At 40.6% G+C, this 27,616-nt stretch overlaps 1 protein-coding gene across 2 annotated transcripts in view; it reads right to left on the reverse strand.

Moving 5' to 3' along the window:
• Window positions 1–27,616, reverse strand: part of fto (FTO alpha-ketoglutarate dependent dioxygenase) — a 564,204-nt gene that overhangs the window by 458,758 nt on the left and 77,830 nt on the right. For both annotated transcript variants that reach the window (XM_061964549.2, XM_061964550.2), the window contains exons 2-3: window positions 8,433–8,510; window positions 2,034–3,024 (exon numbers count right to left, since the gene is read on the reverse strand). In XM_061964549.2, the coding sequence (XP_061820533.2) occupies window positions 2,034–3,024; window positions 8,433–8,510 (1,069 nt within the window). The remainder of the gene's footprint in view (window positions 1–2,033; window positions 3,025–8,432; window positions 8,511–27,616) is intronic.

Raw genomic sequence — 27,616 nt, forward strand, 5'->3', positions numbered from 1 at the left:
TTCTGAGGTCCGCTGGCACTGGCCTTTTAAGCAGAACAAAGACCCACAGTGGGGCGGCATTTAGCCACTATGGCCCCCACCTGTGGAACACCCTGCCAGAGAGCCTCAGCACTGCAGAGTGTTTTATTTTTTTTAATTTTTTTTTAAATAGGCTAAAGACACACCTTTTTAATCAGGCTTTTTACCGATCTGTTTTTTCTATTATTCTACTGTGTTGTTTATCTTAATCTTAATATTTCTACTATTGTTCTCTCAATGTTATGTTTTTTAATGAACATAATGTAATATTTATATTATTTATATTTGTATTTGTACATATCCAGCTAGTGCTGGATAGTCCCCCTCCTTGATGTTTCAGTCACATGCAGGATTCTTACTGGAATGAGGCAAAAATATAACCTTACCCACTGTAACTAAATGTAGAATTTGCTAGTATTGTTGTAAATCAGATGAGTTAAATATGTGGTATTGAATGCTGTATCCAATTGTTTAACAAAATAAAGTAGCTCATGCACAATAACTAAACAAAAGCAAAAGTAACTATTGGCTCCCATTTAAATCCGATATTTACAGCCTGAGGTTGTAAACAATAACAAAAACGACCAAAAACATGATTTCATAATAATAAAAAATATCAATCTAATCATTTCATCTTTTTTTATACTGATACTACACCAAGTATCGATAGTATCGTCATCTGGGTCGATCACCCCTACTTTACAATGAAGCTTTAGCGGTTAACTTCTTGTTTCGTCCAGCTGTGTGCTTGTGTAGCATGCTGAGTCATTCCTTTTCTTCTAGTCCTCCAGTGATAATGTAACTTGGAAGGTTTTTTTTTAAATTATTATTATTATTTTCTTTATTTAAAAATCTAACTGTTTATTCAGATTGCTGTTTGTTTTTAATTATTTTCTTTATTTAAAATCTAACTGTTTATTCAGATTACTGTTTCTGTTTGTTGTGAAACACATTCAAAGTACTATTTCTAAAATGCAGAAAGTTAAAAAAAAAAAAAAAATTATGCAAAATGTTTAATCATATTTAATACTTTTTTTATTTTTTTATTTTTTTATTATTTTTTTTAAATGGCATTAATTTTAGTTATTCTCCAGTGTGGACACCTCAAAGGGTACCATGCCATTTTTTGTTTTTGCTTTGCTATTGTCAACAGCAGGGGCGCCGAAAAGGGGGGGTAAAGGAGACGGATTCTAAGGGCCCATGATGGAGGGGGGCCCAGAGAGGCCCCTAATGATGATGAAATTATAATACAGAAAAAATAATGACACTGTGTTGGGGGCCCTGTAAAGATTCTTTTCATGGGGCCCAAAATCCATAGCGGCGCCCCTGGTCAACAGTGCTGTGCGTGCGTCTGTCCAGGTTTTCTTCTATTTTTTTGTTTGTTTGGTTTAGTACAGCACTTTGTGTTTGCCACTTGCCTGTGCATTAATAGTGCTATATAAATGAAGTTGGATTTGATTTGATTAGTTTGGACAAACTCAATTCTAAATAGTTTTTTTGCATGTGCTCTAGAAAGCCAACTTCTCTGGCAGAGATTCTCTATCAGCTCAATCTTTATCCATCCAGTACAGTCGAGGAACACTTATCAAAGCCCTGGTTCATTATTCCCTATCAGATAATTGCTCATTGATCATTTTCTCGGGGAAATGATTTAGATGAGATGCGGCGCGTGTGCGATAAGGCCTGTTTGTTAAGGCTGTGCCATTGAGCTCAGATCCCGTAAGTCTGTGATCTCTGTGATGCGCGGTCGCGGCGATAAGGCTGTCAAGCAGCGAGCCGCCGATGACATTTGCTAATGCCCTGACGCTATCGCGTAGATCATGGATCTGATGGCTGCGGCGCCAGAGGCCACAGTCTACAGATGCTGCGGGGGGCCGCCACGCGTAAGGTTAGCTCGCATTTGATCCACTTTAAAGCGGCGGAGATAAGTCAAGAGTTATTGTAGTGATGGATGCTATCGCCTGCTGTGATGGGATGATTAAAAAGTGTTCTAATTACAACATGGCCACTCTTACCTTTGTAGTCGTTGCAGCTGTAGCTGTAGACGGCCACGGGCGAACGACTGATCAGGTTTTCGTCGTGGTGCCACCCCACCGCCATCTTCCCCATACCGTAGTAGGGCTCTTCTTTGAGCTGGCTCATGGACGCCGGGTCCATGTAGTTGAGCAAGGTGACGTTGAACTTGGTGGACGCGGTGCGTACCTGCGGAGGACTGGGCTCAGAGCAGCCCACTTGCAGCCCCTCCTTGTCCTCAATGTGGTAGTCTGGCGGACTGTGTTTGAGGTGAGCCACAGGGACGCCCACTCGGTCTTCTGTTGGTGGTACACTTTTAGTTGCCCAGGTGGGACATGGTCCTTCCACACCTGCTTCTTTGCCTTGTGAGGATTCTCCCTCCTCGCTGCTGTTTCTGGACCCCGTCTCCCAGTCGCCTTCCCTTTTCGACCCGGAGCAACCTTCATCGCTGTGTTTAGATTCCACGTCCCATTCTTCGCTGTGCTTGGACTCCGTGTCCCCTTCCTCGCTCTGCCTGGACTCCGACTCCCCTCCTTCGCTGTTCTTGGAATCGTCGCTATTTCTGGACTCCGTTTCAGCCTCCTCGCTCACCTTAGCCTCAACTGTCGCCTTCGCCTTAACGCATTGCGCCAGCCTGTCTCCTTCTTTTAGCTGACTCACGTCCGAACGGAAGAAGGTGTTTAGCTCCCACAAGCCTCTGCAGGCCGTCCTCAGATCCGCGTCGCAACAGTTCTGTCCTTTATTCCCAGTGTCCTCGCTGTGCCAAGGGATGGCAAAGAGCCTGGTGTCCAAGTAGCGATAGGTGTGGCCTGGCTCACCCAGCAGGGCCCGGGACACAGAAGTGAAGACTTCCCGGTCTCGGACGCGGACTAGATCCCTTAAGAGGCAGCCTTTCTTTCTCATGGTGAGCAGAGCGGCCTGGACCCGGCAGTGAAGCTCAGCGGGAAGAGAGCAGGATCTTCTCAAAACCAGACCGGAGTAACTAGAGTCCCACTGAGAAAGACACATGGAATAAACACCACTTGATTTCAGAGATACCAGAGATACCACAGCTCGACAACGATAATCAATAAATCAGTTAATCAAACGATAAATGAAAACAATTAATAACTTTGATTAACAATGCTAAATTGCCATGTCTGTGTATGTTTGTTTTCTTAGTCTCTCGCTTTTAAGCAGGGTGCAAGAGTGTTCACTCTGTGCATTGCTCTCAGAACATGGTCGTATTTATTCAACAGCAGATTAAGATGAACAGAGTGAACCCTCTACAATCTTTGTCTTAGTCGTTGGAGGCGGGACCGCTATCTTACACAGGATGCACACACAGAGAGCCTCGCTTGTGTACGGATCTTCCATTTTTAAGGGCGAAGTCCTCCCAGATTTTTTTGTTCCAATGACTTGTCTGAATAAGGTGAGGAGACTCGAATTGAAGACTAACAATTCATTCTTATACAGACAGTAGCAATACCAGCATTGGAGAGAAGACGGTGCCCTACAAAGTATGGCGTGCTCTCTCTTGTTAGTCCCTCTACACCCGTGCTTTTCAAATTGCAGAGTTGCAATCATGTGACCTAGAAGCACTTCCGGGTTTCAGGTGATGGTCTAGAGCAGTGGTTCTTAACCTGGGTTCGATCGAACCCTAGCGGTTCGGTGAGTCGGCCTCAGGGGTTCGGCGGAGCTTCCGCCGCTGAGGTCAAGACACACCCAACTCATCGTGTAAATAAAAACTTCCCCCTATCGGCGTATTATTGATACCCCCCAAACAATTTTCCCTCTGATTTGCAGGTGTGTAATTTGTTGTGAGTTCATGCACTGTGTTTGTGTTGTTCTTTGAACAAGGTGATGTTCATGCACGGTTCATTTTGTGCACCAGTAAAAAAACATAACTTTGTCTTGAATTTTTAAAAAAAAAAAACATTTTATTTTTCACTAAAGAAGGGCTCAGTAAAGGCGCATATGAAACTGGTGGGGTTAGGTACCTCCAACAAGGTTAAGAACCACTGTTCTAGAGTCCCATTAGGCAACTGTTTATTTACCTGCATCAGTGCAAATTTGGGTGTATTTTGAAAGGTTTAGAGGCAAATTTATAAGAATCATGAACAATTATTTATAATGGGATGGAGTGGATTTATAGACTCTTAAGAAAATTATTTTTGAAAGATTTAAACCATTTATCATCACCAAGACGTTACTGCTCGCCTCGACCTCACTTCCTTCGATACTTACAAGGATTTAAAGAAGAGGCACATCATGTCTTTAAAGCTACAGTGCACAAATTAAGCATTAATCTGTGAAAGACAAAGTTGGATTTATTGGTGCATCGGTAAGTAACGTATTTGATTGACATAACGAGTGCCGTGCTGCTGTGATTGTGACGCTAATGAGAAAAAGGATACGTATATTTGCAGTTGATTTCCTGCTACAAATATGAGTCATCTACAATTCATGTCTGCAGTTGTTTTTATTGTGTGAAATTCATATTTTGTCAAATGTTTTAGCCCTTGATGTCCCTGTTGTTCAGCAATGTTTCAATATCAAGATTGATGCTGTTGAGCCTACGAGAGATGTATTCATCGAGTTTATTAATACTATTATTATTACAAGGATATTTTCTTTACCAAAGACGCTCTAATGTGGTCATCCATGTTGAATAAAGCACTTGGCTTTCCTGCACAACGACAACTAAGCTTTTAGTTTTTGTTACGAAAATAGAGAAAGAAAAAACGGCGAATTGGACCAACAATCACAATATTTATTACTAGGACTTAACATGACGTTAGTTTATTTGCACAAGCAGGTCTTTGTAGTTATATTTAGGCATAGCAACCACAAAAAACAAACTACCGTATTTTCCGCACTATAAGGCGCACCTAAAAACCACAAATTTTCTCAAAAGCTGACAGTGCGCCTTATAATCCGGTGCGCCTTATATATGGGTTAATATTAATATTAATTTTCATAAAGTTTCGGTCTCGCAACTACGGTAAACAGCCGCCATCTTTTTTCCCCGTAGAAGAAGCGCGCGGTGCATGCTGGGATATGTGACGTTTCATTTCCATTTGTGTGTTTATGTAAAGACCCCAAAATGGCTCCTATTAAGTGTGTTGTCTGTCTAATTATAAATAATGCAGACGAGGCGTGTTAACTGAGTTCTCAACGTTTACTCACAGCGTGCTCATAACCACATTCTAACTGCCAGCACATACAACAACGCTTCTCAGGGCTACCGCGCATGCTCGTCACTATCGTTGCATGCTGGGTAGTGTAGTTGTTATATTTGCTAGCTCATAACATCACATTAAGAGACACGCTTACGCGCTTAATTCAATACTCGCCGTCATTCCGGGTGGATTGACAAAAGACCTCCAGCCGCTAGATATTGGTGTCAACAGGGCATTCGAAGCTAGACTGCTAACTGCGTGGGAACAATGGATGACCGAAGGCGAACACACCTTCACTAAGACAGGGAGACAGCGCCAGACGATGCCAACATCTGCAAGTGGATCGTAAATGCCTGGGCAGATATTTCCGTCACAACTGTGGTCCGAGCTTTCCGGAAGGCAGGATTCACAGAACTGCTGGACAACAGCGACACTGACTCCGATTACTTCGACGAGACGGAGCCGGCCATTTTGGATCCCACATTCGCCCAACTTTTCAATTCGGACACGAAGGAGAAGAATTCGAGGGATTTATGAATGAAGAATAACTTCAGAAAGTGAGTGTTATGTTTATTTTGTGTGTTGTGACATTAACGTTCGAGCAACATTATGTTGCTATTGCTCTGCACTATTTTGAATTTTACTATGTTTGTGATTGCACATTTGCGTACATTTTGGGAGTGAACAGAGTTGTTAGAACGCTGGTTTTTAATATATTATTAAAGTTTGACTGACCTATCTGACTGTTTTTTTGACATTCCTTTAGCGCAGTTAGATGCGGCTTACAACACGGGGCGGCTTATAGGTGGACAAAGTTTTGAAATATGCCGTTCATTGAAGGCGCGGCTTATAACCCAGGGCGCCTTATGGTGCGGAAAATACGGTAATGTGATCTCTTGTCCTTTCTTTTCGTTTAGTTCGGTTCTCGAACACTACTAATAGAGTAGAGAATACAGTCTATTTCATCACAGAAATGTTTTCTTAAACAAATCAAATGTTCAAACAAACATTTTACTAAGTGATTGCTGCAGACATGGTCCGATTGTATGCTAATAAAAGTGATATTTTTAAGAGCCATTTCCTTCTACGTACTTTTGTTTTTTCACTGACTTTATTACCGTTATGAACCACTTTTTTGGGACTATTTGAAAGACTGGAACACCCAAGAACAGAACAGCAATACAGCATTTTCTGCCCAAATTCTAATAATAATAATAATAATAAATTAGATTTTATTTCGCGCTTTTCTATTGTTAGATACTCAAAGCGCTCACAGAGAAGTGGGAACCCATCATTCATTCACACCTGGTGGTGGTAAGCTACATTTGTAGCCACAGCTGCCCTGGGGTAGACTGACTGAAGCGAGGCTGCCAGTTTGCGCCTACGGCCCCTCCGACCACCACCTATCATTCATTCATCATTCATTCACCAGTGTGAGCGGCACCGGGGGCAAGGGTGAAGTGTCCTGCCCAAGGACACAACGGCAGCGATTTGCATGTCAAGAGGCGGGGAGCGAACCTGCAACCCTCAGGTTTCTGGCACGGCCGCTCTACCCACTACACCATGCCGCCCCTAAATTAAAAATTATGCACTCACTCTCACTTGTTTTAATGCTACGCTCAAGCTGGTTGACCATCGTGTGAATTAAGCCGCGAAGAAGAACAACAGAAATGGCGTCATATGCAACTAAGTTATAGTGAGGTGTCACAGGGGGCCTGAGAGGCAAGGGACTATTAGCGTATTTTTTAATTTTTGAACAATACACAAGTCTTCAGCTTGGTGGCAGCACTGTTCAAATATATCAACAGACTTGACCGGAAAACATGACCAAGTATACATAAGTATATGATAAGGAGTTAGCGGGGACGTGCGAAAACAATACACATGTTTTATGCTCTATGGCATGTAGGTGCTGGTGCCAGCAACTCAAATAGTTAATGAATAAATACATGCATATTATCAGGTTCTCCATCGTATTTCAATTTCGGGGGGGGCGTGAAAAAATATGTGCTTAAGGGAGGCATGACAAAAAAAAAAAAAAAAAGAAGCACTGTTCTACACACATGCTTTTGTTTACCTTGCTACCCCTGCCCTGGCGGAGTTGTTTGGGCGCTATCCATTATCCATAGAAACCTAAGCGTGTGTTTTGAACACACACTCACTCACTCTACCCTTGCCTTGTTCCTAGTCCTTCTTACCATCCAAACCAATTAAGAAGCATTGTGTGTTTATTTGCATTGTGTTTCGTAAACATACCGTTATAATAATACCGTTTACTGGCTATAATTTGTGGGACAAATACATCAAAATTGGTTATCGGCCCGGGTCTAAATTCTCCACTCCAGACTGAAGAAATTATGTCTCACTCGGAATTTCCCAGATCCTTTACGTGAATGTGATATATATTTTAGTTGCTGGAAAATAGTTTGAGAAAACCGTCTTATCGATTAACATCATAACACATATTTTGTTTACTAACTTGCTAACAACCTTTGCTTTCCTGATATGTGTGCTCCCTGGTGGTGGTGAAAACTGGGTTGTCGGGTGGTTGGTGGACAACCGTCCTGTATACCAGTGGGTCTCTCGCTTTCCTGGTAGCAAACCAACTCGTTATAGCTCGGGCCTCTAGTGGTCTCTGTTTTTCATCTCTTTCAAACCAGCGATCCACCTTATTTAGAATTTGGACACCATTACTGCTGACTCTGGGCCTAAACAAAACTGAATTTCAATGCTGTGCCACACATTTGTGTAATGGTTGTTTCGCCTCTCCAATGTAAAGGATTTTGCATTCTTCACTACGCTGCAGAACATAAACAACCTTTTAGATTTAGCGTCTCTGGATTGTGTTCTTAGGGTGGACCAGCTTTTGTCTGAGAGTGGGTTTGAAATGAATCAGTATGTTGTGTTTGGAGAAAATCATTCAGATATTAGGGAAACTCCACAGCAAAAAATCAAAACAGAAGAAACCTTTTTGAAATGGAATGTCTTCAACAAACAAAGATTCCAGTTGCCTCAATTCATTCAACCATTACTGATTATTTTTGGGGTCAATACGGTAATGTTGTAATTGGCAAAAAGATCACTAAATTATATCTAATCTGATTTAGTTGCTGTTTTATGTTAACAATCAGTGCAGTCATCGTTGCAAGGATTCCATGGTTTTGGTGCGTAATTGGTCCCACTTTTATAGAACGCAGCTTAAAAATGGTTAGTGATAATAGAGCGATGATGCTGACTCACCAGTTTCTGGAAGCCCTGATCAGAAGGTCCGAGAAAGGGGATCTTTTGGTTTCCCAACTCCAGCAGTAACTTCCTCTTCTGCAACACAAATAGTCATAAATGAAGTGGATACAAGGTGATTTTTTAAATAATTTTAGAGATCCACAGGATCTTTTCGAAACAATCCTTTTTAAATTACTATGAGTACTGTAGTAAAGTCATGTTTACATGTGCCATTTGGCATCTGTTTATGTACGGTATCTCAATGTTGTTATGGCAGTAAATCATGTCGTAAGTTTCCGATTTCTAACTTAAGCTGAAAATGTTAGAGGGCTCTCTGGAATCAATACAGAATAACAAAAATGGCTGACATTGTATTGCATGAACCAGCCTGCCATGTATTCTCGCTGACATCTCACATTTTTATGATTCAGTGAAGGCTGCGGGGGATGGGTGCGCTTACAATATCTTTCAAGAAACTTCCTCAATAAAACAAGTAAAAGAATAACCAACCTGCTGGAGAAATCAAAGTACCTTTCATTGGTTCACATTCCACTCTGTACCCATAAATCCAATAGTGACTGGAGTAAGAAATGTATATATGTTCAAATAAAGTGCACAAAACCATCCTTCACCACTCATTCATGACCTGCAGCTGCACGTCGAGTGCACTGGATTTTAACGTATGTTGAGGGGTCTTACATGAAAGGCATGCACATCAATCACCGTGCATTGGAAAGAGTTTAAGGCTATATTTGTCATGGACATTTCATCTGACTTGCCAAAGACCACATATTATACCTTGCCCTTGTTAAACACAGGAAGTACACAAACTAAAAGCAACTATTTAGACAAGGAAATGGGGTGAGATTAGGTGAGCTGTGTTTCTTCCTACTTATTTTCAGACAACTATGTTGGGAACGTTCCAAATAAACTCACCAATTACCATTACTTGGGGTGTAGCTAGGAATGGGTACCAAATTTGGTACTTTTATAGGCACCGACTGAATTATGTCCGTACTAACGGGTATCGATCATACTTGCCGACCTTGAGACCTCCGATTTCGGGGGGTGGGAGTATATTTACAGCTAGTATATATATATACAGTGGGGCAAAAAAGTATTTAGTCAGCCACCAATTGTGCAAGTTCTCCCAATTAAAATGATGACAGAGGTCTGTAATTTTCATCATAGGTACACTTCAACTGTGAGGGACAGAATGTGAAAAAAAAATCCAGGAATTCACATTGTAGGATTTTTAAGGAATTTATTTGTAAATTATGGTGGAAAATAAGTATTTGGTCAATAACAAAAATTCAACTCAATACTTTGTTATTGCCAACAAAGGTTATATTACAGAGGTCAAACGATTACTATAGGTCTTTACCAGGTTTGCACACACAGTAGCTGGTATTTTGGCCCATTCCTCCATGCAGATCTTCTCGAGAGCAGTGATGTTTTGGGGCTGTCGCCGAGCAACACAGACTTTCAACTCCCTCCACAGATTTTCTATGGGGTTGAGGTCTGGAGACTGGCTAGGCCACTCCAGGACTTTCAAATGCTTCTTACGGAGCCACTCCTTCGTTGCCCGGGCGGTGTGTTTGGGATCATTGTCATGCTGGAAGACCCAGCCACGTTTCATCTTCAAAGCTCTCACTGATGGAAGGAGATTTTGGCTCAAAATCTCACGATACATGGCCCCATTCATTCTTTCCTTAACACGGATCAGTCGGCCTGTCCCCTTAGCAGAAAAACAGCCCCAAAGCAGGATGTTTCCACCCCCATGCTTCACAGTAGGTATGGTGTTCTTGGGATGCAACTCAGTATTCTTCTTCCTCCAAACGCGACGAGTTGAGTTTATACCAAAAAGTTCTATTTTGGTTTCATCTGACCACATGACATTCTCCCAATCCTCTGCTCTATCATCCATGTGCTCTCTGGCAAACTTCAGACGGGCCTGGACATGCACTGGCTTAAGCAGGGGGACACGTCTGGCACTGCAGGATTTGATTCCCTGTCGGCGTAGTGTGTTACTGATGGTAACCTTTGTTACTTTGGTCCCAGCTCTCTGCAGGTCATTCACCAGGTCCCCCCGTGTGGTTCTGGGATTTTTGCTCACCGTTCTCATGATCATTTTGACCCCACGGGATGAGATCTTGCGTGGAGCCCCAGATCGAGGGAGATTATCAGTGGTCTTGTATGTCTTCCATTTTCTGATAATTGCTCCCACAGTTGATTTTTTCACACCAAGCTGCTTGCCTATTGTAGATTCACTCTTCACAGTCTGGTGCAGGTCTACAATTCTTTTCCTGGTGTCCTTCGACAGCTCTTTGGTCTTGGCCATAGTGGAGTTTGGAGTCTGACTGTTTGAGGCTGTGGACAGGTGTCTTTTATACAGATAACCAGTTCAAACAGGTGCCATTAATACAGGTAACAAGTGGAGGACAGAAGAGCTTCTTAAAGAAGAAGTTACAGGTCTGTGAGATACAGAGATCTTCCTTGTTTGAAGTGACCAAATACTTATTTTCCACCATAATTTACAAATAAATTCTTTAAAATTCCTACAATGTGAATTCCTGGATTTTTTTTTCACAATCTGTCTCTCACAGTTGAAGTGTACCTATGATGAAAATTACAGACCTCTGTCATCATTTTAAGTGGGAGAACTTGCACAATCGGTGGCTGACTAAATACTTTTTTGCCCCACTGTGTATATATATATATATATAGTAAAATAAAAATATACATATATATATATATATATATATATATATATATATATATATATGATAAAATATATATACATATATATAGTAAAATAAAAATATATGTATATGATAAAATATATATACACATATATATATATACACACATATATATATATATATATATATATATAGCTAGAATTCACTGAAAGTGAAGTATTTTCTTATATATATATATATATATATATATATATATATATATATATATATATATATATATATATATATATATATATATATATATATATATCAAGAGGGACAGAGACAGCGCACAGTGCATGTGAATCACATGTTACCATGGCGAGAAAACATGGAGAGACTGGAATGTAATAGAGTGATCTATGTTTGTCTGTTGCCATCTCCTGGTGAATGTTGGCTATAGCGTACTGGGGTTACTTTTTGGTTGGCCAACGATTTACGTGGTGTTGCGCACATGACGTCAAGTGTGTGAGTCTGTTCTGAAGTCTACAGTAAAGAGACATACTTCATCCCCTCGCCTGTTTATTGCCTCCAACTCAATATATTACAACAACATTGCTCCATGCAGACCCTTGCTGGAGGGGGCGTGGCCTCCAGGTCCGCCAGAATTTCGGGAGATTTTCGGGAGAAAATGTGTCCCGGGAGGTTTTCGGGAGAGGCGCTGAATTTCGGGAGTCACCCGGAAAATCCGGGAGGGTTGGCAAGTATGGTATCGATTCTTAGCTTTTTGTAAATGTGGGCCCTAAAACAATTTACCGTATTTTTCGGACTATAAAGCGCACTTAGAATCCTTTCATTTTGTCAAAAATCGACAAAGCGCCTTATAACCCAGTTCGCCTAATGTACGGCATAATTCTGGTTGTGCTTACCAACCTCGAAGCAACTTTATTTGGTACAAGGTGTAATGATAAGTGTAACCAGGAGATGGCAGTCATACATAAGAGATACGTGTAAACTGCAAGATGACGCCAGTAAACACAAAAACTTTAAATGTTCCATTGAGGATATAGAACATTACACACGGCGCTCAAAAATCTGTCAAAATATTTTTAGTACGACTTCGGTAAGCTATGAAGCTGCACCGCTTAATCGATTGTCAGCGCATTAAACATACGAGTATTACTATGGTGCGTGTATAAGGACCGCAAAATGGCAGACATATTACCTGACGTTTTGTTTCGCAATATTATGCAAAACCAACATTTCTTACCTTCTGGTACCTGCTGATGTGTATTTGGGATCTGCATAAGTCCTGAAAATGTGCGAGTCCGCCTTTGTAGTCTATGCCGACACCGTAGTCATAAGCTTCTTCTTTTTCTCTACCTTCTTATGGGACATTCATCTTCCGCTGTTGCCATTTCTAATATAAAGTAGCGTAAAGTTCTTACTTAAATCTGTCAGTAGACTAGCTATCAAAGCGCTAAAAACTGTGGTGGGTTTACATAATTCACCCACGGAACTTCAGTTATTAGAGCAGGGGTGCTCATTACGTCGATCGCGAGCTACCGGTCGATCTCGGAGGGTGTGTCAGTCGATCACCAGCCAGCCATTAAAAAAATATTCCTAAAAATGAGCGATCATAAATCTTCACTATGACGTCACTTTCGTCACTTGATTGACATTCACGGCACCCGAGGGTCTTCTGAGATGACGCTGGCTGCTGCCAGCTCATTAAAATTACCGACTGGAAGGCGAGAAACACTTTATTTCAACAGACTCTGGCGCCGTACCTGTCGTCAAAACTCCAAAGACCGACTGCACAGTTACACAATAAAAGCGCTGCTTCATCCTGCCTGCGCTAACAAAATAAGAGTCTCAGAAAGCTCGCGTGCACAAGCTGGCAAGCTACGGAGTTTGCCAACAATGTATTTCTTGTAAAGTGTATACAAAGGAGTACGGAAGCTGGATAAATAAAATGCCAAAAACCAACCACTTTCATGTGGTATTGGACAGAAAGGAGGACTTTTTTTCTCCTCCATTCGAAAATGCGGACCTTATCAGCACCACTGTCTGATTCCAATCAATGCAAGTCATCACAATCAGGTAATACACCAACTTATATTCTTGTCTTCATGAAAGAAAGGAATCTATATGTGTTAAACATGCTTGTATTATCTCTAAACACCTTTAACTTATTACCAATATTAACTATAAGTGTTAAACATGCTTGTAATATCTTTAAACACCTTTAACTTATTAACAATATTAACTATATGTGTTAAACATGCTTGTAATATCTTTAAACACCTTTAACTTATTACCAATATTAACTATAAGTGTTAAACATGCTTGTATTATCTTTAAACACCTTTAACTTGTTAACAATATTAACTATGTGTTAAACATTCTTGTATTATCATTAAATACCTTTAATTTATTAACAATATTAACTATATGCGTTAAACATGCTTGCATTATCACTAAACATCTTTAACTTGTTAACAATATTAACTATATGTGTTAAACATGTTTGCATTATCTTTAAACACCTTTAACTTATTAACAATATTAACTATATGTGTTAAACATGCTTGTATTATCATTAAACACCTTTAACTTGTTAACAAAAACATATGTTTCATAAATAAGTAAATATAAATTATATATATGAATGAGGTAGATCCCCACGACTTGATCAATTGAAAAGTAGCTCGCCTGCAGAAAAAGTGTGAGCACCCCTGTATTAGAGGGTACCGGTCGGACGTTTTTTCACGGGACACATTCCCGGTGTTGATGTTGCATTATTGAGCCACGGATGAGGAGATGCTGCTCTGTTATTGATTTAAGTAAAGTCTGAATGTCATTAAAACAGTTAGCTCCATCTTTTGACACTTCTTCCACTCCCGTAAGACCTCCCACAAAATGGCACATCCTGAAGAGACGCTCAGAAAGCTACTTGAAGATGGTCTGTAAAACAATCTATGCAACACTTTCACCAAATAACCACCATCACATGTTATGTAGACCACAAGATAGTGTTTTAAATTTAGAAAAAAAACCATAATATGACCCCTTTAATGCGCCCTATAATCCAGTGCGCCTTTTGTATGAAAATAGACCTGAATAGACCCGCTCATCGGCAGTGCGCCTTTTAATCCGGTGCGCTATATGGTCCGAAAAATACGGTAGTTGAATATCCCTGCCGTAGTCTATACCCTGATATGTCTTAGAATTGCAACTGCATAAAAAGTCTTATTAAAAAAAGTCATCGCATTAATCATGTACACACTTAAATTAATCATGCAATTTATTTTGACGGTACAAGCTCTTTTACATTAACTGCTATACGGTCAGTGATCAGATACGTCAGGTCAAAAATGATTGAGGAGACTCCGACTGGTGTGCTAGCTGGCACATTTCTCTTCAAAGTAAGGTTTAAAAATAACTGTAACCAAGTTTTGTGCAAATAAATGACATGCATTTAGGGTTGTACCGATACCAATAATTTTGTACCAGTACCAAAATGTATTTCGATACTTTGACACTTTTCAAAATAAAGGGAACCACAAAAAAATGTTTTATTATTGACTTTATTTTAACAGAAAATCTTATGATACATGAAACATATGTTTCTTATTAAAATCAAATAAGATAGTGAACATACTAAACAACTTATATTTAATTAGTAAGTAAGCAAACAAATGCTCCCAATTTGTCTGCTGACATATGCAGTAACATAGTGTCCTTTTTCATTCTATTGTTTAGTCAAAATTATGAGGGACAAGCGGTAGAAAATGTATTATTAATCTACTTGTTCATTTACTGTTAATATCTCCTTATGTTCCGTTTGAACATGTTTTATCTACACTTCTGTTAAAATGTAATAAACACTTAAGTTTTGGGAGATATTTCAAATGTTGGTGTCAATCCAATACCAAGTAGATACAGGATCATACATTAGTCACAATTAAAGTTCTCCTGTGTCCAGGGACAGAGTTCCAGACTTTATAAACAATAAGAAAATGACAAAAGATTTTGTGATAGTAAAAAATGTCAATGTAATCATTGTAGTGATTTACAAGTAGCTAAAACATTACCGACTACGGATAGATGTTTTAAAGCACCTATTGTAAAGCGGTGCTTAAGTGTTTATAGCTTCACATGTATTGTTTGTTTTTCAGCCAAAATGCATCCATTGTGCCTCTTATGTCTCCACACCATGTCTGCTTGTAAGTACTCTGCATGTGTGTGTTGCCGAACATGTGCCTCTGTTTGTACTACTAGCAATGTCACGGCGTGACGACGACGCGGCGTAATTTACGGAAAAAAAAATCAAAATACAGTACCCGTATGTTTCAGAGGCAATATAGTACCGTTTTTAATTCATATGACCCTACATGCATTCCAGTAAAATGTTTAAAAAACGTTCCTGGATTACATTCGGACAATAAAATTGCATTTGTGTACAAATATTGGGATTTTTTTCTTCTAAATTACGCAATCGAGTATCACCTGTGATTAATCATGATTAATCCAAATTCCAAAATGTGATTAATGGGATTAAACAACTATTTGACATCCCTACTTTAAATATATGTTGCCTCGCAGTTTTTAAAATAAAAACATGGACAAATGATTAGATTAAAATTGTGTTCCCATTTAAGATAGCTAGATATTAGCGACACTTTCCAGCTAGCAATTAGCACCGCTGGTTTTCAGCTAGCAATTGGCTATGCTAGTCTCCTGCTTGCTAATATACTGTGATAGTTATCAGCTAGCACTGGCGATCAACGCACTAGTATCCAACTAGCTATTACCGTATTTGTTGCCAGCTAGCAATTAGCATGGTAGTTGTCAGTTCACGGTTTAGCACGTTAGTTTCCAGCTAGCGGTTAGCGTGCTAGTTGCTATCTACTGTACTGTATTATTTAAATATATTATTATATTATATGACCTTTGGGCCCAACTTTTCCACAACAGAGGGGCTTGGGGCCCACTCAAATATTGACAATGAATTAGTAATCTTACTCAGTAATTATATCTGACCTACTTACAGTTTACAACCTTGTCAAATGAAATGAAAGCATGTGTTAATCACAAAGATTATTAATAACATAACATAAACCTTAGGCTTAGGCTGATTAGAAAAATAAGTACAAACCAAATATATTGCATAAGAAGGGACTCATGTAACTGACGAAAAATTAATTTAGATAAAATTATGTTGTGCTAAAACAAATAAATTAATATTGAATATGTGTCTTAACTAAACTGTCAATAAAATAAAGTGTAAATTAAAATACAGCTTCACCCTTTATTCATAATTTTTCACTTAAAAATCTTCTTCTGGACTTCTTCTGTTTAAGAGTGTCATTACTGCCACTAGTGGCAGAAAAGTGTGTTACAACTGAGTAACGCAGTGGAGCACAGCTGAGAAGCCCCTGCCCTATGGTTAGGAAACATTGTTAAAGTTAAAGTACCCATGATTGTCACACACAAACTAGGTGTGGCGAAATTATTCTCTGCATTTATCCCTTGATCACCCCATGGGAGGTGAGGGGAGCAGTGAGCAGCAGCGGTGGGCGCGCCCGGGAATCATTTTTGGTGATTTAACCCCCGATTCCAGTCCTTGATGCTGAGTGTCAAGCAGGGAGGTAATGGGTCCCATTGTTATAGTGTTTGGTATGACTCGGCCAAGGTTTGAAGTCACGACCTACCGATCTCAGGGCGGACACTCTAACCACATGTAGTATAGCATCAGAATATGTTAGTATTGCACAATAACAAGGCAACTTTAGGATATTTAGTTAATCTGAAAACACAATTGTATAAAATATACATTAGTGGGTAAGTAGGGTAGGGTTGTCTCAATACCAATATTTTGGTGCCGGTACCAAAATGTATGTCAGTACTTTTTGATGCTTTTCAAAATAAAATGTCATTATTGGCTTTATTTTAACAGTAAATCTTCCAGCTATCCATCCATGTTTCCACCGCTGCCAATGGAACTGATGCTTGACAGAGAATAAATGGAACAATGAAAAAGGAGGATTACCTCCAAATTCTTCAGGACAACCTAAAATCATCAGCCCGGAGGTTGGGTGTTCCAACAGGACAATGACCCCAAAGACACGTCAAATGTGGTAAAAGAATGGCTAAATCAGGCTAGAATTAAGGATTTAGAATGGCCTTCCCAAAGTCCTGACTTAAACGTGTGGACCATGCTGAAGAAACAAGTCCATGTCAGAAAACCAACACATTTAGCTGAACTGCACCAATTTTGTCAAGAGGAGTGGTCAAAAATTTAACCAGAAGCTTGTGGATGGCTACCAAAAGCGCCTTATTGCAGTGAAACTTGCCAAGGGACATGTAACCAAATATTAACATTGCTGTATGTATACTTTTGACCCAGCAGATTTGGTCACATTTTCATCCATCCATCCATCCATCTTCTTCCGCTTATCCGAGGTCGGGTCGCGGGGGCAGCAGCCTAAGCAGGGAAGCCCAGACTTCCCTCTCCCCAGCCACTTTGTCCAGCTCTTCCTGTGGGACCCCGAGGCGTTCCCAGGCCAGCCGGGAGACATAGTCTTCCCAACGTGTCCTGGGTCTTCCCCGCGGCCTCCTACCGGTCGGACGTGCCCTAAACACCTCCCTAGGGAGGCGTTTGGGTGGCATCCTGACCAGATGCCCGAACCACCTCATCTGGCTCCTCTCGATGTGGAGGAACAGCGGCTTTACTTTGAGCTCCTCCCGGATGACAGAGCTTCTCACCCTATCTCTAAGGGAGAGCCCCGCCACCCGGCGGAGGAAACTAATTTCGGCCGCTTGTACCCGTGATCTTGTCCTTTCGGTCATAACCGAAAGCTCATGACCATAGGTGAGGATGGGAACGTAGATCGACCGGTAAATTGAGAGCTTTGCCTTCCGGCTCAGCTCCTTCTTCACCACAACGGATCGATACAGCGTCCGCATTACTGAAGACGCCGCACCGATCCGCCTGTCGATCTCACGATCCACTCTTCCCTCACTCGTGAACAAGACTCCGAGGTACTTGAACTCCTCCACTTGGGGCAAGATCTCCTCCCCAACCCGGAGATGGCACTCCACCCTTTTCCGGGCGAGAACCATGGACTCGGACTTGGAGGTGCTGATTCTCAACCCAGTCGCTTCACACTCAGCTGCGAACCGATCCAGTGAGAGCTGAAGATCCTGGCCAGATGAAGCCATCAGGACCACATCATCTGCAAAAAGCAGAGACCTAATCCTGCAGCCACCAAACCGGATCCCCTCAACGCTTTGACTGCGCCTAGAAATTCTGTCCATAAAAGTTATGAACAGAATGGGTGACAAAGGGCAGCCTTGGCGGAGTCCAACCCTCACTGGAAACGTGTCCGACTTACTACCGGCAATGCGGACCAAGCTCTGACACTGATCATACAGGGAGCGGACCGCCACAATCAGACAGTCCGATACCCCATACTCTCTGAGCACTCCCCACAGGACTTCCCGAGGGACACGGTCGAATGCCTTCTCCAAGTCACATTTTCAGTAGACCCATAATAAATTCATAAAAGAACCAAACCTTATGAATGCTTTTTGTGACCAACAAGTATGTGCTCCATTCACTCTATCACAAAAAAATAAGATTTTAGAAATAATTGGAAGCTCAAGACAGCCATGACATTAGGTTCTTTACAAGTGTATGTAAACTTTTGACCACGACTGTATGTACTGGACCATGATTACGGCATACCGTTACACCCTTAACCATTACCAATAAATGATGCCTTTTAGAGTAAAATAAAATACGCTTTTTAAATGTTTAGAAAGACGCGGGCATTTTGGTGAAATTAGTTTCGGCTGAATCTTCATGGCGGCGCGACATAACACATGCTGACAGTTTTCCTAAAGGATGCACATGAACGTGCAGGCCTTTCTATTCGGAACGAAATCAGAAGCAGCTCCTAAAAACAAAACAACATGCACTATTCATGGACCGTGCTGCGTTCAAAGGCCCCGGCTGGAAAGAACTGACAAGTTGACACACATTCGTCTGGTGTCAAAATTCCCGACTCCTGACAGAAGTCGAAAGTATCAAGCCAGTGTATCCTCTCTGTGTGCGCTCATATAGTGTCTATCTAGCCGGCGTGCCAACCACAACTGTGTACACAGGCACCAAAGTGTGCTTTCATACAGCGGAGAAGAAGACCGTGCGGTCAGGGTAGCAGACGATGCGAAGCCTCAACCCTCCGATCAGCTGTCACGCACGTGTCAAATGCATCGAGCTGCTCAGAAATTCCACGGAAAAAAGAAATAAGTCGCTGCCGGCTGACTTTAGTAGCGTGTGTGAACACCTGATTCTGGAAGGGAAATCACCACAAGGAGCAAAAACACACAAAAAGACCCAAGAAACGAGATTACCAATCCCATAATAACCAGATGCTTTCACGGTCGCCATGCCGACCGTCTGCGCTGAGTGATACATCTGATGTGTGTTTTTTTTTTTGTGTTTTTTTAATCTCTCTTCCTTGATGGGATTATCCCTTCAGCCGGACTGTTTATCAGAGAAAAACATATTAGGTAGAATGGGACTCAATTGGTCGGCTTTGATCCGAGCCTAAAAGAGATATCGCATTCTGTAGCGTTTATTTATTAATTTATTTCCCCCATCTGTGACACATTAGTGGACACTTTCTTCAAAGCTTTTCAGCGTAGATTAATGTCCAGTTTGGGGAATAGCCAGATAGCTCGGCTGCTTAAAAGGATTTAAAAAAAAACCCTATAAAGTCTAAGTCGTAGGGGTTAGGTTTGAAATGCTGAATGTTTGTGGGACTTCGGTGAGAGGACACGTGAAACTCAACGGTCTTTCCTGGATGTGACAAATGCACGTACATACAGTAAAGAAAAAGCTACCAGGCAGATGAAGACCCATGTATGACTTGATAAGCAGGACACTTTTTTAATTATTCTGTTTTATTGGAACCGGTTCAGACTAGTACAGTGTTTCTCAACCATTGTTGGGCCGCAGCGGTACACCAATGTAATAAACGTACCGTATTTTTCGGAGGCGGGGCCTCACCTGCCATCATGGAAAGAAAACAAATGTAAAAAGAAAAAAAATTAAATTGTTATATGTATTCAGTGATTATACTATAAAGTTATTTTCCATTTAACTTCACCAGTTTTAGATTATTTTTATTCAAAATCGCTGAATTTTCACATTTGCCGTTCAAATACTGAGATGAGACGGTGCAGTGATCAGCAGCCAGTTGAGGCACGTCACTCAGTTGTGCCTCAACATGGATTGCGCAATGACTCGGCTAACTGATGGCCTGCTGTGCAGTGAGACTGTATTGCTATATGAACTATATTATACATTTCCATAGTTTAGTTAGCTGAGGTATATAATGTACAGTGTATTTTGTCAACTGTATGTGTGTAACATATTTCTTGTGCTGAGCAATCATAAAACTGCTGCGAAGACGCACTGTGTGAGGCTCACAGTAATCCCGCCTCCTGGTGCCTGTTAATGCACCCCCGCCGCAGAATGCACCCCCCGACGGGAGCGCCACACCAACCAAAGCCCACACGCAAACCCTCCACGTGCAAGACCGAATCTACCCAAAAAAAGTCACTTAACAAGAAGCCAAAAAGTGCAAAAACAACAATGCTCGCGCCGGAGGAGCCGTGAACGACTGCAGGGACACAACATTAGGTACACCTGCAGACTGCAGCACGGATTTCATATTTCATTCATTCACAACTCCTCCAACACGAACACCACTGTTCCCGCACTTATAAGTAAAGGTAAGACCATAATAAAGTTTTTTTTATTAAATGTGCTTTTTTGTGTGCTACAGTTTGTATGTGTAAAGTTAAAGTACCAATGATTGTCACACGCACACTAGGTGTGGTGAAATTTGTCCTCTGCATTCGACCCATCCCTTGATCACCCCCTGGGAGGTGAGGTGAGCAGTGGGCAGCAGCGGCGCCGCGCCAGGGAATAATTTTTGGTGATTTAACCCCCAATTCCAACCCTTGATGCTGAGTGCCAAGCAGGGAAGAATGCTGGTATGAGTTTTTAAACATAACCCGTTAACTGCTGCCAATCAAATGGTGAATAAGATACTCTTTAGGGTTCATATGTTTGTAAATCTGACTGTGATGAAGTCAGTGCCTCACCAGCCATCAACCTCACCGCACGTCACTGTTTCGGAGTATAAGTCGCTCCGGAGTATAAGTCGCACCGGCCGAAAATGCATAATAAAGAAGGAAAAAAACATATAAGTCGCACTGGAGTATAAGTCGCATTTTTTGGGGAAATGTATTTGATAAAACCCAACACCAAGAATAGACATTTTTAAAGGCAATTTGAAAAAGGTGGTTCTGAGGAACCCAGATCCGTGGGCAATCTTACGAATATTTACTTTTTATACACTCACACTACGAACAATTTTCTCTCCGGGGTAAGAAAAAAAAAATAATGAGTTGGTAATTTACAGCCTGAAGTTCGATCCATTCTCTCTCATATCCCACTTCTCCTCCTTGTTGTCCAAATACTGCAAACACTAAAGACTTTGTTGCAACAGTATGACATCACATTGGCACCAAGAAGAGAGAAAAAGCAACACTCTGGTCCATGATCGCATCTTAAGAAGCTGGAAGGATGACGTGATATGACAGAGGCAGCTGTGTAAAGGAAACTCCGTGTTTGGAGAGCGGACCTTCTGCGCTTGTGTGCCGCCTATTTCACAAAACCCGTCATCATCTGCAAAAGTGACGGCGAATCAACAGTTTTGACAAGTCAGCTGTAAAAAGTAAAAAAAATGCACAATGAATCAGACGGGAGAGACGTTTACATCAAAGGCGCTTCCTCCCGCCGTCCATTTGGCGCCCGGTCGCAGAATGTAGCGAGCCGGCGTGAAGCAACTCGGAGCACAGAGGAGGTCAGTGGACAGCCGCCATCTTGCACATTGCTGTGCGCGTGACCAACATCTGAAGTGAAGTGAATTACATTTTATATAGCGCTTTTTCTCAAGTGACTCAAAGCGCTTTACATTGTGAAGCCCAATATCTAAATTACATTTTTAAACCAGTGTGGGTGGCACTGGGAGCAGGTGGGTAAAGTGTCTTGCCCAAGGACACAACGGCAGTGACTAGGATAGCGGAAGCGGGGATCGAACCTGCAACTCTCAAGTTGCTGGCACGGCTGCTCTACCAACCGAGCTATACCGCCCATCTGTAGAAAGGTTCATTTCAAACTAAACACAGAAAGCGGTAAGACTAGGGATGGGTACCGTTCACATTTGCGAATCGATACCGGTACTAAACTTTACAAATTTTCAGTAACTTTATTAGCTTGTTTTGGATTATACAAGCTATTCTTTAAAATGAGTTGTTTATGATAACTGTTGTGCAGTTGTTAAATCTTGTTTTATTATCATCATATTATCATTTGCAGATATGACATTAAAGTTGCAATTACAGTTGCAAGTCCAAGACGTTAGACGGCAGTAGTGTATAGTTTATGGTGTGTCGTTTTTGTTGCACCCTAAAAAGTGTTAATACTAGGGGTGTAACAATTACAAACCCTGTTTCCATATGAGTTGGGAAATTGTGTTAAATGTAAATATAAACGGAATACAATGATTTGCAAATCATTTTCAACCCATATTCAGTTGAATATGCTACAAAGACAACATATTTGATGTTCAAACTGATAAACAATTTTTTTTTTTGCAAATAATCATTAACTTTAGAATTTGATGCCAGCAACACGTGACAAAGAAGTTGGGAAAGGTGGCAATAAATACTGATAAAGTTGAGGAATGCTCATCAAACACTTATTTGGAACATCCCACAGGTGTGCAGGCTAATTAGGAAAAGGTGGGTGCCATGATTGGGTATAAAAGTAGATTCCATGAAATGCTCAGTCATTCACAAACAAGGATGGGGCGAGGGTCACCACTTAGTCAACAAATGCGTGAGCAAATTGTTGAACAGTTTAAGAAAAACTTTTCTCAACCAGCTATTGCAAGGAATTTAGGGATTCCACCATCTACGGTCCGTAATATCATCAAAGGGTTCAGAGAATCTGGAGAAATCACTGCACGTAAGCAGCTAAGCCCGTGACCGTCGATCCCTCAGGCTGTACTGCATCAACAAGCGACATCAGTGTGTAAAGGATATCACCACCTGGGCCCAAGAACACTTCAGAAACCCACTGTCAGTAACTACAGTTGGTTGCTACATCTCTAAGTGCAAGTTAAAACTCTCCTATGCAAGGCGAAAACCGTTTATCAACAACACCCAGAAACGCTGTCGGCTTCGCTAAGCCTGAGTTCATTTAAGATGGACTGATACAAAGTGGAAAAGTGTGCTGTGGTCTGACGAGTCCACATTTCAAATTGTTTTTGGAAACTGTGGACGTCACGTCCTCCGGACCAAAGAGGAAAAGAACCATCCAAATTGTTATAGGCGCAAAGTTGAAAAGCCAGCATCTGTGATGGTATGGGGGTGCATTAGTGCGCAAGACATGAGTAACTTACACATCTGTGAATGCGCCATTAATGCTGAAAAGTACATACAGGTTTTGGAGCAACATATGTTGCCATCCAAGCAACGTTACCATGGACGCCCCTGCTTATTTCAGCAAGACAATGCCAAGCCACGTGTTACATCAACGTGGCTTCATAGTAAAAGAGTGCGGGTACTAGACTGGCCTGCCTGTAGTCCAGACCTGTCTCCCACTGAAAATGTGTGGCGCATTATGAAGCCTAAAATACCACAACGGAGACCCCCGGACTGTTGAACAGCTGTACATCAAGCAAGAATGGGAAAGAATTCCACCTGAGAAGCTTAAAAATGTGTCTCCTCAGTTCCCAAACGTTTACTGAGTGTTGTTAAAAGGAAAGGCCATGTAACACAGTGGTGAACATGCCCTTTCCCAACTACTTTGGTACGTGCTGCAACCATGAAATTCTAAGTTAATTATTTGCAAAAAAAAAAAAAGTTTATGAGTTTGAACATCAAATATCTTGTCTTTGTAGTGCATTCAATTGAATATGGGTTGAAAAGGATTTGCAAATCATTGTATTCCGTTTATATTTACATCTAACACAATTTCCCAACTCATATGGAAACGGAGTTTGTAGTTTTAGCAACGACTCCATTCGATATTTGTGGTTGACGATACGATTCAGGGGACAATATTAGTTTTTTAGAACGATACGGTCCGAAACGATTCAGTGAAGTGAAGTCGAGTCGGTAACTTTTTCGCAAAAAAAATGAATAAAAATCAACCCTACAGGTGAGGTTTTCCATATACCTGTTATTTCTTGTAAGGGAATTATGTAAAAATTAGTAAGTAAACAACAGCCAATGCATTCACATCTTATTTGAATAAAGTGCAACTAACATTTAGGTTGAATTAACAAGAGGAAGCCTTTTCTGCTCTCATTTTCAGTATTCAGTCACCAACATTTTAAGAGTAGATGTATCTGTTAAATACAGATCCCCGACCTGGCTATACAGTATCTGTTCTCTGCCCTGGTGTCGCCGATGACGGACAGCGTCCCAGGTGGGTTTTAAGTGGTTAACTTCTTATAACACTTGCATTTTGATCCTCAGAATTGACAAAATTATCTGCAGCATGATTCATCTTAACAGTCACTTGCTGTAAAAGATCGTTTATCGGCAATTTATAGGTCAATATATCATGGAGCTATATATATATATATATATATATATATATATATATATATATATGTCTTAATAAGGTTATCCAAAAAATAGTGCTCGATACCGTAGTAGAGCGCAATATATGTATGTGTGGGAAAAAAAATCACAAGACTATTTCATCTCTACAGGCCTGTAATCTCCTGATGATTGAGGGTACCCCCCCTCATGAAAACAGGCCTGTAGAGATGAAATAGTCTTGTGATTTTTTTTCCCACACATACATATATATATATATATATATATATATATATATAGCTCCACAATATATTGACCTATAAATTGCCGATAAACGATATTGTCAACATTATTTTGAGACCAAATTAATGATTAAACATAATAATAATGCGAGTATACCCTTTCAAATGTAATAAACATGTATTTCCAGCATATTTTAACATTGTAATTGGAATGTAAACTTTTTAAATATCCAAGTTAAATAAAACAAACAATAAAAATAAAATACAGTGTTAGCAACATTTTGCACAAATAAAATTAAGCAATAAAACAAAATAAGCCATATATTAAAATTAAATTAAATACAATGAATATTATATGTCACCATATAAAGGCAGGTTAACTCATTTTTACACTTCTGTGAAGTAATATCAAAATATATGATGGTGACAGTTTGACCCTGAAACCGATAGTTTCTATTTCCATTACCTCCTTTGGCCTGCATCTTTATTTTTAATGTGGACTATAGTTTAGCGATCACATACTGTACGCTCTCTAAAGCATACAAAACAAATATTTATACGACAACACACCAAAAAGCACCACTGTTTGTGTCCAAGTCTCTGTAGGTTTGCTATTCAATGATGCGATGTGTAGTTTGTGAAAGATTAAACATTTGCCAAGCTGTAAATGTGTTCTGAAGTGCACCAATTTAGTGTGCGTTTAGAAGCTAGGTCAAGACCTGAGACGTTTAGTTGCCATCACACTCAAATACCTGAATCACACATCCATACAGAGCCCTCACAAGGGTTATAGCGGTAATTTTCCTTTAGACGACAATTCTATTCTCTAGAAGGCACGAACTGATGAAAAGCAACACAAACAGGTGTTAAAATATGCAAAATCATTTATTTATTTGCCCGTGTGCCACACTGAAACAACAGTCAGAGCAAACAATTAACTACTGCTCGCTCTTGAGTCCTAAAATCTTGTGGAATTGTGGACAGCAATAAAAAATGCTGGCAGTTACTTTAGGGCTCGGTGTGAAGGGTAACTCGGCAAAGTGAGAAATGACTGACTGGAATGTGGTGGTGTTGACCCCCTGGCCTGTAATGTGTAACTGTGCGTGGGTACACCCCAGTCCAGGTATGAGCTCATGAATATGGATGAATTAAAACTGCGGATGGAGGCTGCCAAGCACATCTGCCAAAACAACAGAATTTTACAAAGCTAGTATCTCTGTTGGACCTTTAGCATGATTAAGACAAGAGCCAATACTCCTAGTTTGAAAAACTAACGTAATGTTTTGAACAAATGTTTGACAATAAATGCACATCTACACTTAACAAAGCTTAATTGATGCAAACAGGTCAGAATCACGTGTCTACATTCGCCATTGAACAGTCTATCCAAAAACTTGTGATGTGGCTATTTCAGGCTAATTCAACTAATCAGAACGATGCGCGGCTTCGCACCTCAACGGTCTGATTAAAACTTATGTTTGTTTCTACCAACAAATCAACTCTTTATTGCTCAAAGACACAATTGTCCTCTTGTGTCGCTCAGACTTACAATACAGGCCAAAAATTTGGACACACCTCCTCATTCAACGTCTTTTCTTTATTTTTATGACTATTTACATTGTAGATTGTAACTAAAGGCATCGAAATTATGAATGAACACATGTGGAGTTATGTACTTAACAAAAAAAGGAGAAATAACTGAAAACATGTTTTATATTATAGTTTCTTCACATTTGCACACTCTTGGCATTCTCTCAAAGAGCTTCAAGCACACCTGTGAAGTGAAAACCATTTCAGGTGACTACCTCTTGAAGCTCATCGAGAGAATGCCAAGAGTGTGCAAAGCAGTAATCAGAGCAAAGGGCGGCTATTTTGAAAAAACAAAAACAGAATATAAAACATGTTTTCAGTTATTTCACCTTTTTTGTTAAAGGGGAACATTATCACCAGACCTATGTAAGCGTCAATATATACCTTGATGTTGCAGAAAAAAGACCATATATTTTTTTAACCGATTTCCGAACTCTAAATGGGTGAATTTTGGCGAATTAAACGCCTTTCTATTATTCGCTCTCGGAGCGATGACGTCACATCGGGAAGCAATCCGCCATTTTCTCACTTTCGTCGGTGTGTTGTCGGAGGGTGTAACAACACGAACAGGGACGGATTCAAGTTGCGCCAGTGGCCCAAAGATGCGAAAGTGGCAAGAAATTGGACGAAATTTGTTCAAAATACGAGGCTGTGGGGAAAGCCGACGAAATGGTCAGTCGTTTGTTCCGCACACTTTACCGACGAAAGCTATGCTACGAAAGAGATGGAAAGAATGTGTGGATATCCTGCGACACTCAAAGCAGATGCTGACATCAACTCCAAAACTGGACAGATCAGCTTTCAGGAAAAGAGAGCGGATGAAGGTATGTCTACAGAATATATTAATTGATGAAAACTTTAGTCATTACTCGCGGTTTTACGTAAATTATTATACATAAACTGTGTTTACCAATAATTTAGCTTAAAAACATTTATTTTTTTCAATCGTTCGAGTACATTCGGGTAGTCTTGTGTAATGCAGTATTTTGTGTCT

The sequence above is a fragment of the Nerophis lumbriciformis genome, linkage group LG06 (genome assembly GCF_033978685.3).
Source record: "Nerophis lumbriciformis linkage group LG06, RoL_Nlum_v2.1, whole genome shotgun sequence".
Lineage (NCBI taxonomy): Eukaryota > Metazoa > Chordata > Actinopteri > Syngnathiformes > Syngnathidae > Nerophis > Nerophis lumbriciformis.